Source organism: Fundulus heteroclitus, chromosome 23 (genome assembly GCF_011125445.2).
Source record: "Fundulus heteroclitus isolate FHET01 chromosome 23, MU-UCD_Fhet_4.1, whole genome shotgun sequence".
Taxonomy (NCBI): domain Eukaryota; kingdom Metazoa; phylum Chordata; class Actinopteri; order Cyprinodontiformes; family Fundulidae; genus Fundulus; species Fundulus heteroclitus.
The window spans coordinates 20,750,196-20,764,874 of record NC_046383.1 but is presented as its reverse complement, the minus strand read 5'-3'; the positions used below and the strand labels follow the sequence as shown (position 1 = coordinate 20,764,874).

Genomic DNA, 14,679 nt, shown 5'->3' with positions numbered 1-14,679 from the left:
CTGAACGTATGAAAATATTGGCACACTTCTCGCTATAATTGCTATCAAAAATGCACGTAACTGCAAGTGCTTTCTTCAAACGTTGATTTTTTGACAAAGTGCTCGGAATGTGAACCATTTTTTTTCCGCAAGGAAAAACTTTATAGTCACGTGACACATTCTAACCAATGTAAACGAACAAGGCAAATAAAACGTGGCTGGCAAGGGACGTCACTGCCCGCGTGCCGTGGAAAACAGCTGAGGAACGGCCGCGTGACAGGAACGGGAAACTCCTACTTGTCATCCGTGACTGGACTTGTCCCAATGAAGTAACCGATTGATCCCGGGTTTCGGTGTTTTATTGACTGGTCTTATGGACCTTTAGACAAAGAGCCTATTTTTTTTTTTTAAAAAGAACGCTTTGTTATTTTCCTCCAGTTTAATTATCTCTGTAAAAGTTAAGATACTTGTTGGTGGTGCGTATGGTTTCTGATTCACTCCACCTAGCAGCTCACGAACACCTGTTTGGACGTCAGCCCCTTTACATGTATAGGATTCCGACACATGTATGCCCTTTTGCACCTTTGTTTGTACAATAAATAGGCAGTTGGATTCAGTTTTTATCGGAAATGCCACGTATATATTAAATGTTTTGATCTGGTCTATAGAAACGCATATATAAAACAACAACAACCACAAGACAAATGACAATTTTTAAGCATCAGCACCGCGGCCAATGACCCGTGGGTGCGTTCAGTGGAGACCCGTGTGGACAATTTTAAAAGGAACACAATGCGGCAGTGTACGGTTCAATTAGGTCTACTCTAATTTCAACCAACTTAAATCAGATTCATGCCCACTATCAGCAGAACACTTTAAGAATAAGATAAACACCCGTTTTTAAAAACAATTAAATACGCGGTAAGAAAATCAAGCACCGTTCTTACCTTTTCCTTGTTTGGTAAAGTCTGAGTTCTGGTAAAAGTGTCTCCTCCATTAATACTGATCAGTTCAGCATCTGCAGGTGTAAACGGTGCGGGGAAAACCACTACATCACTCTTCAGTGTGTCTGAGCTGAAACACACGTCATACTGCTGGGTAGCTTTAGAGTAAGACCAGCTCCCGTCAGGGTGGGTGGTGATCATGGGGGCGCTGTACCTGCTGAAAGTGCCGTCTGTCCTGTGGCATCTGACAGCTATTAGACTGATGAGACTCAGCAGGAAGATCACAGACACCGACACGATGGCGATCAGCAGATACAAGTTCAAGTCAGAGAAGCTGTCCTCCTTTATAGGAACATGTCTGAACTGAGTCTGGACGTCAGCTGTGCTTTCAACCACCATCACCTCAATAGACACAGTAGCTGACAGGGAAGGTTCTCCGTTATCAGAAACCAGCACCACCAAGGGGTGCGTTTTCAAATCGTTGTCGCTCATTCTCCTCTTAGTCCTGATTTCTCCGGTGCTGGTTCCGATTCTGAACAAGTTGTTTCCTTTGGGCTCAGACAGGTGATAAGAAAGCAGCGCATTGTATCCAGAGTCTGCGTCCACAGCCCTGATCTTTGCTACAAAGTATCCTGCTTCAGCAGAATAAGGGATGGTCTCACTGTTAACAGAACCGTGCTCAGAATATGGTGCCAGAATAGTGGGATTATTATCATTTTCATCCAGGATTAAAACCTTAACAGTCACATTGCTGCTGAGCGGAGGAACACCAGAGTCTGTGGCCTGAACTTTAAACTGAAACGTTTTTAATTCCTCATGGTTAAAAGACTGCAGACTGATTATATCTCCAGTCTCTGAATTAATGCTTATCATTGAACTTAGTGGCAGCGAGTTTCTATTGTCCTGTAACAGTGAGTAGGTAACCTTTCCGTTTTGATCAGTGTCTGCATCATCTGCTGATACTGTTTTAATAATTGCTCCTGTTGGACTGTTTTCTTTAATAAAGATGTTTATAGTGTCTTCTGAGAAATGAGGTTTGTTATCATTTACATCAGAGACGTGTACAAGAATGATGCTGGTGCTGGAGAGAGGTGGGCTGCCCTCATCTACAGCTGTGATGCTGATATTATAGTGAGGTGCTTTTTCTCTGTCCAGAGGACCATCCACAACTAAAGAATAGTAATTCTTATAATTTGACTCCAATTTAAATGGGACGTTATTAGAAATTTTGCAATTCACCATGGCATTTGTACCGCTATCTTTATCAAATATTGAAACAAGAGCAATGGCTGTGCCAATGGACGCATCCTCTTTCACTGTATGTAACAGGGACGTTACTGTAATTTCAGGAGCGTTGTCATTCACGTCCAGAACTTCAATCAGTAATTTAGCATTAGAAGTCATGGGTGAGGAAGCTCCATCACTGGCCTGAACTCGAATCTCAAAAGCATTATTCTCTTCATAATCTATATTATTCTTGCTTGATACTGTTCCAGTGTTTTCATCAATATCAAACAAGTCAGTCTGTTTACTACGACCTACTTCACTGAATGAATACGTCACCCGTCCATTTTTTCCTGCATCTAAATCGGTGGCGTTTAAAGTTATAATTGATGCGCCCGGCTTCACGTTCTCGTACACGCTGGCTTTGTACAGACTCTGACTGAAAATAGGAGCGTTATCATTAATATCCAGCACATTTACTATTACCACCATGGTGCCTGATTTAGCAGGCGTCCCCCCGTCGAAAGCCGTCAATATGAGTCGAGTCGTATTTTGTTTTTCTCTGTCTAACGCTTTCTGAAGCACGAGTTCAGGTGTCACACTTTCTCCTTTGTGTGTTGCCAGAGAAAAGTGTTCATTCTGGCTAAGTCTGTAGGCGTGTACGGTGTTCCTGCCAATGTCTGCATCGTGAGCAGGGTGCAGCGGAAATTTAGTTCCTGCTGCCGTACTTTCACTGATGTTGATCATCTGAGGATTAATATGGAACATGGGGGAATTATCATTTACGTCTAAAATTAGAATTTCAATGCGGTACAGTTTTAGAGGATTATTAATAACTGCTTCCATACTCAGTGAGCATTTGGGTTCATTACCGCACAGTTCCTCTCGGTCTATTCTCGCGTTAACATAAAGGGCACCGGTCTTTAGATTTACCTCAAAATATGTTTTTTTCGATCCCGCAACCATCTGAAACATACGAGTTTCGAGATCCTTGAGATTTAGGTTGAGATCCTTAGCAATATTCCCGACGACAGTCCCTTGGTTCACCTCCTCTGAAACGGAGTAAGAAAGCTGTCCTAATGCCGCTTCACAGCAGCAAGCCAGCAGCACAAAGACGGGGTATATCCGCACAGAGCGTCCTCTCCCCGGAAAATACATATTCCCATAAATGCGTGGAAAACCTGCATCCAGATTCCTTCTGTCAAAACACAAAAAGACTGAGGCGATCCTTTTTCTTCAAGATTAAAGTTAAAGAAATAAAATGTTTTAAGCTTCACAAATACCGAGTCATCGCCGTGCCGTTTGGCGTCTAACCTCTCTCTTCTTTGTTTCCCATGCAGGAGAAACGCTATCTGAGCCTGGGAGGAGTCCCGACAAATTAAAAAGGCAATGTGGATGTGACGGTCTACAATGTCTCCGCGTGGACAAGTGCAATAACTACACTCAGAATCAATGATCTGCACCTATGTTATGTTACACAAAGGGTCATTCACACTGTGGTTTACATATTTTAACAGATAAAAGAAACAACAAAATAAATAAATAGTTAAATAAATAAAAATAAATAAATAAATACAACTTATATTCGCAAATCTCCTGAATAAATTCCATTTTCCTTTAAAAAATGCTCTTGACCTTCCAACATCAATTTTCTATAATAATAATAATAATAATAATAAAATAATAATAATAATAATAATAATAATAATAATAATATATATATATATATATATATATATATATATATATATATATATATATATATATATATATATTTTTTTTTTTTTTTTTTTTTTTTTCTTGCTGAGCTACTGTAATAGGAATCTTGTTACTAGCATAATTGATAGTGAAATTATCCCTAAAGGTAAAATATATAAATATAATTTAGCATTTCCAAGCAGGGAATCCATCTAGTGCTAAATAAATTGTTGTTTCATTTCAAGTGTCACTACGGCCTTTTAGAAGGGAAGCAATTAATATGTCATTACAATTATCATGTTGTGCACCGAATAAATAAATACATTTTAAGAGAAAAAAAAATATATGCACAACCACGTTCTCACAAACAAAGTTAAGACCACGGGGAAAGGAAAAACAGCACCACAGCTACCTATCCGAACATGTTGGCATTTACTGAATAAAGAAAACACACACCCCAAAATCGTCAGCATTGAAATTCGCAGTAAGAAAAGCCAGGTTATGTTCTTACCTTCTCTTTGTTGGGTAAAGTCTGAGTTCTGGTAAAAGTATCTCCTCCATTAATACTGATCAGTTCAGCATCTGCAGGTGGAAACGGTGCGGGGAAAACCACTACATCACTCTTCAGTGTGTCTGAGCTGAAACACACGTCATACTGCTGGGTAGCTTTAGAGTAAGACCAGCTCCCGTCAGGGTGGGTGGTGATCATGGGGGCGCTGTACCTGCTGAAAGTGCCGTCTGTCCTGTGGCATCTGACAGCTATTAGACTGATGAGACTCAGCAGGAAGATCACAGACACCGACACGATGGCGATCAGCAGATACAAGTTCAAGTCAGAGAAGCTGTCCTCCTTTATAGGAACATGTCTGAACTGAGTCTGGACGTCAGCTGTGCTTTCAACCACCATCACCTCAATAGACACCGTAGCTGACAGGGAAGGTTCTCCGTTATCAGAAACCAGCACCACCAAGGGGTGCGTTTTCAGGTCGTTGTCGCTCATTCTCCTCTTAGTCCTGATTTCCCCGGTGCTGGTTCCGATCCTGAATAGGTTGTTTCCTTTAGGCTCAGACAGGTGATAAGAAAGCAGCGCATTGTATCCAGAGTCTGCGTCCACAGCCCTGATCTTTGCTACAAAGTATCCTGCTTCAGCCGAATAAGGGATGGTCTCACTGTTAACAGATCCGTGCTCAGAGTAAGGAGCTAAAATGGTTGGATTATTGTCATTTTCATCCAGGATGAAAACGTTTACTGTGACGTTGTTGCTGAGAGGAGGAACACCAGAGTCTGTTGCCTGAACTTTGAACTGAAATGTTTTTAGTTCCTCGTAGTTAAATGACTGTAAGCTTGTGATATCCCCAGTCTCTGAATTAATATTCACCATCGCCAACAGCTGCAAGTTACTTTTACTTTCGATAACTGAATAGCTCAATTGAGCATTCTGATCAGTGTCTGCATCAAATGCAGACACTCTTTTCAAAACCTTTCCAACCGGAGTGTTCTCTTTCAAATAAACATTGAAAACAGGCTCTGAAAACTGAGGAGAGTTGTCATTTACATCGGAAACATAAACTGTAAACTCCTTTGTGCTCATAAGAGCGGGCTCTCCATCATCTCTAGCAATGATGGTGACGTTGTAATATGAATCCGTTTCTCTGTCCAGCTGACCGTCAACCACCAAAGAGTAATAATTTTTGTAATTCGTTTCTAACTTGAAAGGGGTTTCATTTTTAATATCGCAGTGAACTATTCCGTTTTTACCTCCATCTTTGTCCACGACTGAAACAAGTGCAATAGCCGTTCCCAATTTTGCATCTTCTTTTACTGTATTAATCAGTGTAGTTACAGATATTTCGGGAGCATTATCATTTAAATCCATCACTTCTATCAGCACCTTGCACTGTGATGTCATAGGAGGATACCCTCTGTCACTAGCCTGGATGCGAATTTCAAAAGCTGGATGCTCTTCAAAATCAAGTTTTCCTTTTACTGTCAGCAACCCTGTCTCCTCATCAATTTCAAATATGTCTAATATGTGGTCTTGGTCTTTGCTGCTAAGTGAGTAAGAAATCTCTCCATTCGGGCCTTCATCGCTGTCTGTCGCTGTCACTGTTATCACTGACGCACCAAGTGGCGTATTTTCAGCAATGCTTGATTTGTATAAGGACTGAGCAAATATTGGTACGTTATCATTGATATCCAAAACATTTATTATTAACTGTGATGTTCCGGATTTTGCTGGTGTTCCTCCATCTACAGCAGTCAGCGTGAGTCTAACAACAGACTGTTTTTCTCTGTCCAAAGGTTTCTGCAGAATGAGTTCAGCTGATACTTTCTCTCCTTTGCTCACGGACAAGGAGAAATGATCACTTGCACTCAGCTTGTATGTACTGATATCATTTTTCCCCACATCAGCATCGTAAGCTGATAAAACTAGAAATTTTGTCCCGGGTAGTGTACTTTCTGCCATTTCAATATTTTGAGAATCACTAGTAAAAGATGGATAATTGTCATTAACATCTATAATATTTATTTCCAAACGATAAAGCTTCAAAGGAGCATTGAGCACAGCCTCTACACTCACCGTGCATTTCGTTGCTTTGGCACAGAGCTCCTCTCTGTCTATCCTGTCATTAACAAAGAGAACACCCGTCTTTAGATTCACCTCAAAATGTTTTTTCCTTGCTCCCGTAACAATTTGGAACATACGAGTTTCCAGTTCATGCACACCGAGGTTTAGGTCTTTGGCGATATTTCCCACCGATGTCCCCGGATTTACCTCCTCGGATATGGAGTAGGAGAGCTGCCCAGACACCGATGTCCGCCCGCAGCCAAGCAGGATGAATAAACCGAATGTAAACACGCGAATCCCATTAATTGAATGCATAATCCGATCGTAAAAGCAAGCAAAAAATAAAAATAAAAAATTCTTTAATGGATCTCCAGAATAACGGAAGCTATATTTCCTTTTCTTTTGAACAAATCCCGGCGTGGATCATGGTCTCCTTTATGTTCTTCTGCGTCTCTTTGTGCAAAAGCCCAATGAGACATCATCACGTAATTTAATAGGGACGGACTTCAGGATTCAGTTTAACATGCTAAGGTCTACAGCGCCCCCTTTTGGTACTTTATATTCATTACACAGTAACTGCAAATAAATCAGTATTTAGGAACATCCATTCATCCTTCCATCCATTTTCTTACACGCTTTATCACTCATGGGATCACGAGGGGTGCTGATGCCTTATTTAGGAACATGCCTTGAGTAATAAAAAAAAGTCTATGACTTAAATAAATTACAATCTACTGTGGAGACTTTATGTTCATATGAGTAAAACATGTTTTATGTTTTCAGAAAAGAATATGCGTTTTATGTATAATTGCTTAATCAGTTAGAGCAAGAGTTGTAGAGTCAAATCAAATGTTTGCTTTTTGCTTGTTGTTGTGATTAAAAAGATGTCTTCCATAACCTAAAACAGATTTATTTCGGTTGTAATATGCTCAAACAGCTAACACCTAAAGAAAACAAGTATAAATAAAACAAAAGATAAAGAAATAATATTTTTAAAAAGTGAGTTTACCGAAGAACAACTTGAAGGTCAGCAGAGCTGGACTTTTAAACAGCAAAATAAAAGATGCATGAACACATTCAGCATGACTATAAGTTTCCCTTAAATATAATAAAAATACTGTGTTATAAAAGCTAAAAAATACTTTAAAGAATAATGACATCTAATTTGGTAATTTAGAAAAGATGGTAAGCCATCACACAAACTGCGTTTTAGTAAGAACGTTCTATTATGAAGAACTATAAATAACAGCTCTTTGCTGAAATAAAAATAATATTTGGAATTGAGAAATCAGCAGGAGAAGATAAATAACCTTAACCACAGAACCAATTGAAAAACTAATTTATAGAAGAAAATGAACAAAGACACATCATGGTGAATGGGCAAATTAAAGATAACATGGCTGAGAATTTAGCCTTACCTTCTCTTTGTTGGGTAAAGTCTGAGTTCTGGTAAAAGTGTCTCCTCCATTAATACTGATCAGTTCAGCATCTGCAGGTGGAAACGGTGCGGGGAAAACCACTACATCACTCTTCAGTGTGTCTGAGCTGAAACACACGTCATACTGCTGGGTAGCTTTAGAGTAAGACCAGCTCCCGTCAGGGTGGGTGGTGATCATGGGGGCGCTGTACCTGCTGAAAGTGCCGTCTGTCCTGTGGCATCTGACAGCTATTAGACTGATGAGACTCAGCAGGAAGATCACAGACACCGACACGATGGCGATCAGCAGATACAAGTTCAAGTCAGAGAAGCTGTCCTCCTTTATAGGAACATGTCTGAACTGAGTCTGGACGTCAGCTGTGCTTTCAACCACCATCACCTCAATAGACACCGTAGCTGACAGGGAAGGTTCTCCGTTATCAGAAACCAGCACCACCAAGGGGTGCGTTTTCAGGTCATTGTTGCTCATTCTCCTCTTAGTCCTGATTTCCCCGGTGCTGGTTCCAATCCTGAACAGGTTGTTTCCTTTGGGCTCAGACAGGTGATAAGAAAGCAGCGCATTGTATCCAGAGTCTGCGTCCACAGCCCTGATCTTTGCTACAAAATATCCTGCTTCAGCAGAATAAGGGATGGTCTCACTGTTAATAGAACCGTGCTCAGAATAAGGAGCTAAAATTGTTGGATTATTATCATTTTCATCCAGGATGAAAACGTTTACTGTGACATTGCTGCTGAGAGGAGGAACACCAGAGTCTGTGGCCTGAACTTTAAATTGAAATGTTTTTAACTCCTCATGGTTAAATGACTGCAGACTGATTATATCTCCAGTCTCTGAGTTGATGTTTATCATTGAACTCAGTGGCAGCGAGTTTCTATTGTCCTGTAACAGTGAGTAGCTAACCTTTCCATTTTGATCAGTGTCTGCATCATCTGCTGATACTGTTTTAATAACTGCTCGTGTAGGACTTTTTTCTTTAATGAAGATGTTTATAGTGTCTTCCAAGAAATGAGGTTTGTTATCATTTACATCAGAAACATGTACAAGAATGACGCTGGTGCTGGTGAGAGGTGGGCTTCCCTCATCTACGGCTGTGATGCTGATATTATAGTGAGGTGCTTTTTCTCTGTCCAGAGGACCATCCACAACTAAAGAATAGTAATTCTTATAATTTGACTCTAATTTAAAGGGAACGTTATTGGAGATCTTGCAATTCACCATGGCATTTTTACTGCTGTCTTTATCAAATATCGAAACAAGAGCAATGGCAGTGCCAATGGATGCATCCTCTTTCATTGTATTTAACAGGGACGTTACTGTAATTTCAGGAGCGTTGTCATTCATGTCTAGAACTTCAATCAGTAATTTAGAATGGGAGGTGAGAGGTGAGGAACCTTTATCACTGGCTTGCACTCGAATTTCAAAAGCATTATTCTCCTCAAAGTCTACATTCTTCTTGTTTGTTATTGTCCCTGTTATTTTATCAATTTCAAATACATCGGTCTGTTTCCCGCGACCCATTCCACTAAATGAATAAATAACTTCTCCATTCTGTCCTGCATCCATATCAGTTGCATTCACTGTTATTATTGACGTGCCTATTTTAGCATTTTCATACACCGTTGCTTTATACAGAGTTTGAGTGAATACTGGTGCATTGTCATTGTTGTCTAAAACATTCACCAATATTGTCATGCTGCCAGACTTAGCTGGTGTTCCCCCATCAATGGCAGTTAGTACCAGCTTAACAACAGCCTGTTTTTCTCTATCTAAAGCTTTCTGCAAGACAAGTTCTGGAGCAACACTATCTCCTTTATGTGTAACCAGAGAAAAATAATTATTTTGACTTAGTTTGTAGGTATTAACAGAGTTTTTACCAACATCTGAATCTACAGCAGGATTCATTGGGAATTTTGCCCCTGTTGCTGAGTTTTCACCGATGTTCATTGATATTAACGTCTTTGGAAAGGATGGAGCATTATCATTAACATCAAGGAGTGTAATTTCAAAGCGGTACAGTTTAAGTGGATTGTTAATAACCGCTTCTACATTAAGTGAACATTTGGCTTCATCACTACAGAGTTCCTCTCGATCTATTCTCTCATTTACGTACAGAGCACCAGTCTTTAGGTTTACCTCAAAATACTTTGTCTTTGATCCAGCAACAATCTGAAACATTCGGGTTTCCAGCTCCTGGACATTTAGATTGAGATCTTTCGCAATATTTCCCACAAAGGTTCCACGGTCCACCTCCTCTGAGACGGAGTAAGAGAGATGCCCAAAAACAGCTTCCAAGTAACAATCCAGCAGCAGGAAGACGACATATATCCACACAGAGCTTGATCCATCCGGTCTTTGCATATTTAAATCCAACTGGAAAAACCTGAAAGTAACTGTGAAATTGATATATTCTTTACTACAATCTTCCTTCAAAATCAAAATGAAAGAAATAAATGAATAGAGAATGATGATTAGAGGTTTCTTTCATGCAGAAAGAAAATGGTTGCCGCACCGTTCCTCTTCCTTCTCCGAATCCCTTTGTCTCTGTGGCTTTTGAAACATGTACTAAGAAGGGAGGAGCCCGACATATGGTACAGCCAGTCAATATGTGATGGTCTACTATGTCCCCGTGTGGACATACTTAGGTATTGCATTTACAAAAAGTTAGCAAGAGTATCCCCTTCTTTGTGCTTTAAGAGAAATAGTCGTGTATGTGCTGCAAAGAGCACAATATTCATACTTAAGCATGTTATTCAATTCCTCCAATTTCAACTGCCATTATTAATTATTTTCTAAGCACCAAAATATATTTCAGAAAATAAAACAAATATCAAAAACAATTCTCCTCTTAGTTTATCCACACTGATGAGAGGTCATTATGTAAACCTCAAGAGCTTTATGTAGGCAGTAGTTAGTCGTTAACTAATACGTTTTATTTTGGTAAGGAAAAAGTAGCTGCTTATTCAATTTGATGAGTTGTTCTTTTGTTTATGGAATTGATTTGTACTTAAAACATATTGTTTCCCATGTATGCCATCACTGTAGGAGTCATACGAAAGAGCATGAGTTTCAGCATAAATTCATTACAGTAAACCTTTATCAATTTAAATTCCTTCTGTCCAGGCCATACAGCTTCGCTCATGAGACAACATTTTGCTGCTTTATACAAACATGACCAGAATCAACTTCAGCACCATGGACAGCGAAAAACGATTAAAAAATAAACCACTATCACAGCAGCTATTCTTCAGAAAGCATAGTAAACACAAAACACAGATCGTTTTGCTTAATACAAGAAGGACTAAATGAATGAATGAACAAATAAGTGAAAGTTCAGGCTCAAAAAGTAAAAGAACGCCTAACAGATTCCACAACCACACTAGAGCCTCAATTCCTGGTTTACAAACTATTCAGATAGAAAAAAAAAATGTTGTGTTCATTTGGTAAAGGTCAGAAAACATTGTTTATCTAAATCAAAATAGCAAAATAATTCCCTATCAATTTATAAATTTCGTTTTTTTGTACTGAATGTGTAATGTAAAATATGTATATCAATATTATATATTGTGTAAAACATATAAAAAACAGTTATAGTTCCACTTTAAATGCTTAAACATTTTCATGATGAAGATGCTACTATTTGAAAGCATCGAAAAATGTATTTGCTGCATATTAAGTGTCCAGCATATTTGTATTGTGCTAGTAATAAAGTACCAAACTGTCTTGTTTTGGTAAAGGTTGTGGTAGGACCCAAATGTAGAGAGACCAAGGCAGAGAGCCATTATGGGAGAGTTTAATAATAAAAAAAAAAAAAACAACAAAAAAAAAAAAAACTTACAAACACTGGAGAACACAGGAGCCAGAGCAAAACAAACGTAGACCTGGGGTGCAAACGGGGAGGTAATCTGGCAAGGGGACATGAAGCAGCAGTAGAAACCAGCAGGGAGTGGAGAAATTAGAGGAACTTAAATATTGGGAGGTAGGGAGCTCGAAAAAAGGCTGGGGTAGATTGATTAATTAGTCACAGGTGTGCAGAAGGGGCTGGGAGCGATACTGACGAGAGAGAGATAGTGGCAACAGGAGCAAGAGAGGAACAATAAAACCATTCTCAATGTTTATGAGGAAAACTACACACAAAAACCAAGAACTGTGTAAACCATGACACCAAACAACTTAAAAAGTTGTATATTTCAACTAAGCAATGCCGTACATCAAATATGAACTCAAAATGTTATAAATCAGCGGGGTCTTACCTTCTCTTTGTTGGGTAAAGTCTGAGTTCTGGTAAAAGTATCTCCTCCATTAATACTAATCAGTTCAGCATCTGCAGGTGGAAACGGTGCGGGGAAAACCACTACATCACTCTTCAGTGTGTCTGAGCTGAAACACACGTCGTACTGCTGGGTAGCTTTAGAGTAAGACCAGCTCCCGTCAGGGTGGGTGGTGATCATGGGGGCGCTGTACCTGCTGAAAGTGCCGTCTGTCCTGTGGCATCTGACAGCTATTAGACTAATGAGACTCAGCAGGAAGATCACAGACACCGACACGATGGCGATCAACAGATACAAGTTCAAGTCAGAGAAGCTGTCCTCCTTTATAGGAACATGTCTGAACTGAGTCTGGACGTCAGCTGTGCTTTCAACCACCATCACCTCAATAGACACTGTAGCTGACAGGGAAGGTTCTCCGTTATCAGAAACCAGCACCACCAAGGGGTGCGTTTTCAGATCGTTGTCGCTCATTCTCCTCTTAGTCCTGATTTCCCCAGTGCTGGTTCCGATCCTGAACAGGTTGTTTCCTTTGAGCTCAGACAGGTGATAAGAAAGCAGCGCATTGTATCCAGAGTCTGCGTCCACAGCCCTGATCTTTGCTACAAAGTATCCTGCTTCAGCAGAATAAGGGATGGTCTCACTGTTAACAGAACCGTGCTCCGAATAAGGAGCTAAAATTGTTGGATTATTATCATTTTCATCGAGAATGAAAACGTTTACTGTGACGTTGCTGCTGAGCGGAGGAACACCAGAGTCTGTGGCCTGAATTTTAAACTGAAATGTTTTTAACTCCTCATGGTTAAAAGACTGCAGACTGATTATATCTCCAGTCTCCAAATTGATGTTTATCATTGAACTTAGTGGCACCAAGTTTCTATTGTCCTGTAACAGTGAGTAGGTAACCTTTCCATTTTGATCAGTGTCTGCATCATCTGCTGATACTGTTTTAATAACTGCCCCTGTTGGACTGTTTTCTTTAATAAAGATGTTTATAGTGTCTTTTGAGAAATGAGGTTTGTTATCATTTACATCAGAGACATGTACAAGAATGACGCTGGTGCTGGAGAGAGGTGGGCTGCCCTCATCTACAGCTGTGATGCTGATATTATAGTGAGGTGCTTTTTCTCTGTCCAGAGGACCATCCACAACTAAAGAATAGTAATTCTTATAATTTGACTCTAATTTAAAAGGAACATTATTGGAAATCTCACAGTTCACCATCCCATTTCTACCTCCATCTTTATCAAATATTGAAACAAGAGCAATGGCGGTGCCAGTGGATGCATCCTCTTTAACTGTATTTAACAGGGATGTTGCTGTAATTTCAGGAGCGTTATCATTCACGTCTAAAATTTCAATCAGTAATTTAGCATTTGAAGTGAGAGGTGAGGGTGCCCCATCACTAGCCTGAACTCGAATCTCAAAAGCATTATTCTCCTCAAAGTCTAAATTCTTCTTGTTTGTTATTGCCCCTGTTATTTTATCAATTTCAAATAAATAGGTCTGTTTCCCACGACCCATTCCACTAAATGAATAAAACACTTCTCCATTCTGTCCTGCATCCAAATCAGTTGCATTTACTGATATTATTGACGTGCCTATTTTAGCATTTTCATACACTGTTGCTTTGTACAGAGTTTGAGTGAATACTGGAGCATTGTCATTAATGTCTAAAACATTCACCAATATTGTCATGCTGCCAGACTTAGCTGGTGTTCCCCCATCAATGGCAGTTAGTACCAGCTTAACAACAGCCTGTTTTTCTCTATCTAAAGCTTTCTGCAAGACAAGTTCGGGAGCAACACTCTCTGATTTATGTGTAACCAGAGCAAAATAATTATTTTGACTAAGCTTGTAGGTATTAACAGTGTTCTTAGCAACATCTGAATCTTCAGCAGGATTCATTGGGAATTTTGCCCCTGTTGCTGTGTTTTCACTGATGTTCATTGATAGAAATGTCTTTGGAAAAGATGGAGAATTATCATTAACATCGAGGATTGTAATTTCAAAGCGGTACAGTTTAAGGGGATTGTTAATAACCGCTTCTACATTAAGTGAACATTTAGCTTCATCACCACAGAGTTCCTCTCGATCTATTCTCTCATTTACGTACAGAGCACCAGTCTTTAGGTTTACCTCAAAATACTTTGTCTTTGATCCAGCAACAATCTGAAACATTCGGTTTTCCAGCTCCTGGACATTTAGATTGAGATCTTTCGCAATATTTCCCACAAAGGTTCCACGGTCCACCTCCTCTGAGACGGAGTAAGAGAGATGCCCAAAAACAGCTTCCAAGTAACAATTCAACAGCAGAAAGACGACATATATCCACACAGAGCTTGATCCATCCGGTCTAAGCATATTTACATCCAAGTGGAAAAACCTACAACTTACTGTGAAATTGATTTATCCTTTACTATAATCTGCATTCAAAGCCAAAAAACAATGGAAAAAAACTGATGATTTGAAGGTTCTTTCGTGCAGAAAGAAAATGGTTTCCGCACCGTCCCTCTTCCTTCTCTGAATCCCTTTGTCTCTGTGGCTGTTGAAACACGTAC

At 39.7% G+C, this 14,679-nt stretch overlaps 2 protein-coding genes across 9 annotated transcripts in view; both read right to left on the bottom strand.

The window, feature by feature from the left end:
- LOC105920159 (protocadherin alpha-C2) overlaps positions 1 to 14,679 on the bottom strand; it is a 164,343-nt gene that overhangs the window by 80,801 nt on the left and 68,863 nt on the right. Inside the window, exon 1 of one of the 8 annotated variants that reach the window (XM_036127263.1) lies at positions 4,357 to 6,877. The exons of 5 other annotated variants lie outside the window; for them this stretch is intronic. In XM_036127263.1, coding sequence (XP_035983156.1) covers positions 4,357 to 6,729 — 2,373 coding nt within the window. In that variant the 5' untranslated portion in view covers positions 6,730 to 6,877. Of the gene's footprint in view, positions 1 to 926; positions 3,492 to 4,356; positions 6,878 to 12,073; positions 12,104 to 14,679 lie in introns of those variants that run through there. 2 more of the 8 variants (XM_036127261.1, XM_036127271.1) reach the window with 2 other exon arrangements.
- Positions 7,785 to 10,403, bottom strand: LOC118557365 (protocadherin alpha-4-like). The gene has a single exon (XM_036127282.1). The coding sequence runs from the start codon at positions 10,209 to 10,211 to the stop codon at positions 7,800 to 7,802; it is 2,412 nt and encodes an 803-aa protein (XP_035983175.1). The 5' UTR covers positions 10,212 to 10,403; the 3' UTR covers positions 7,785 to 7,799.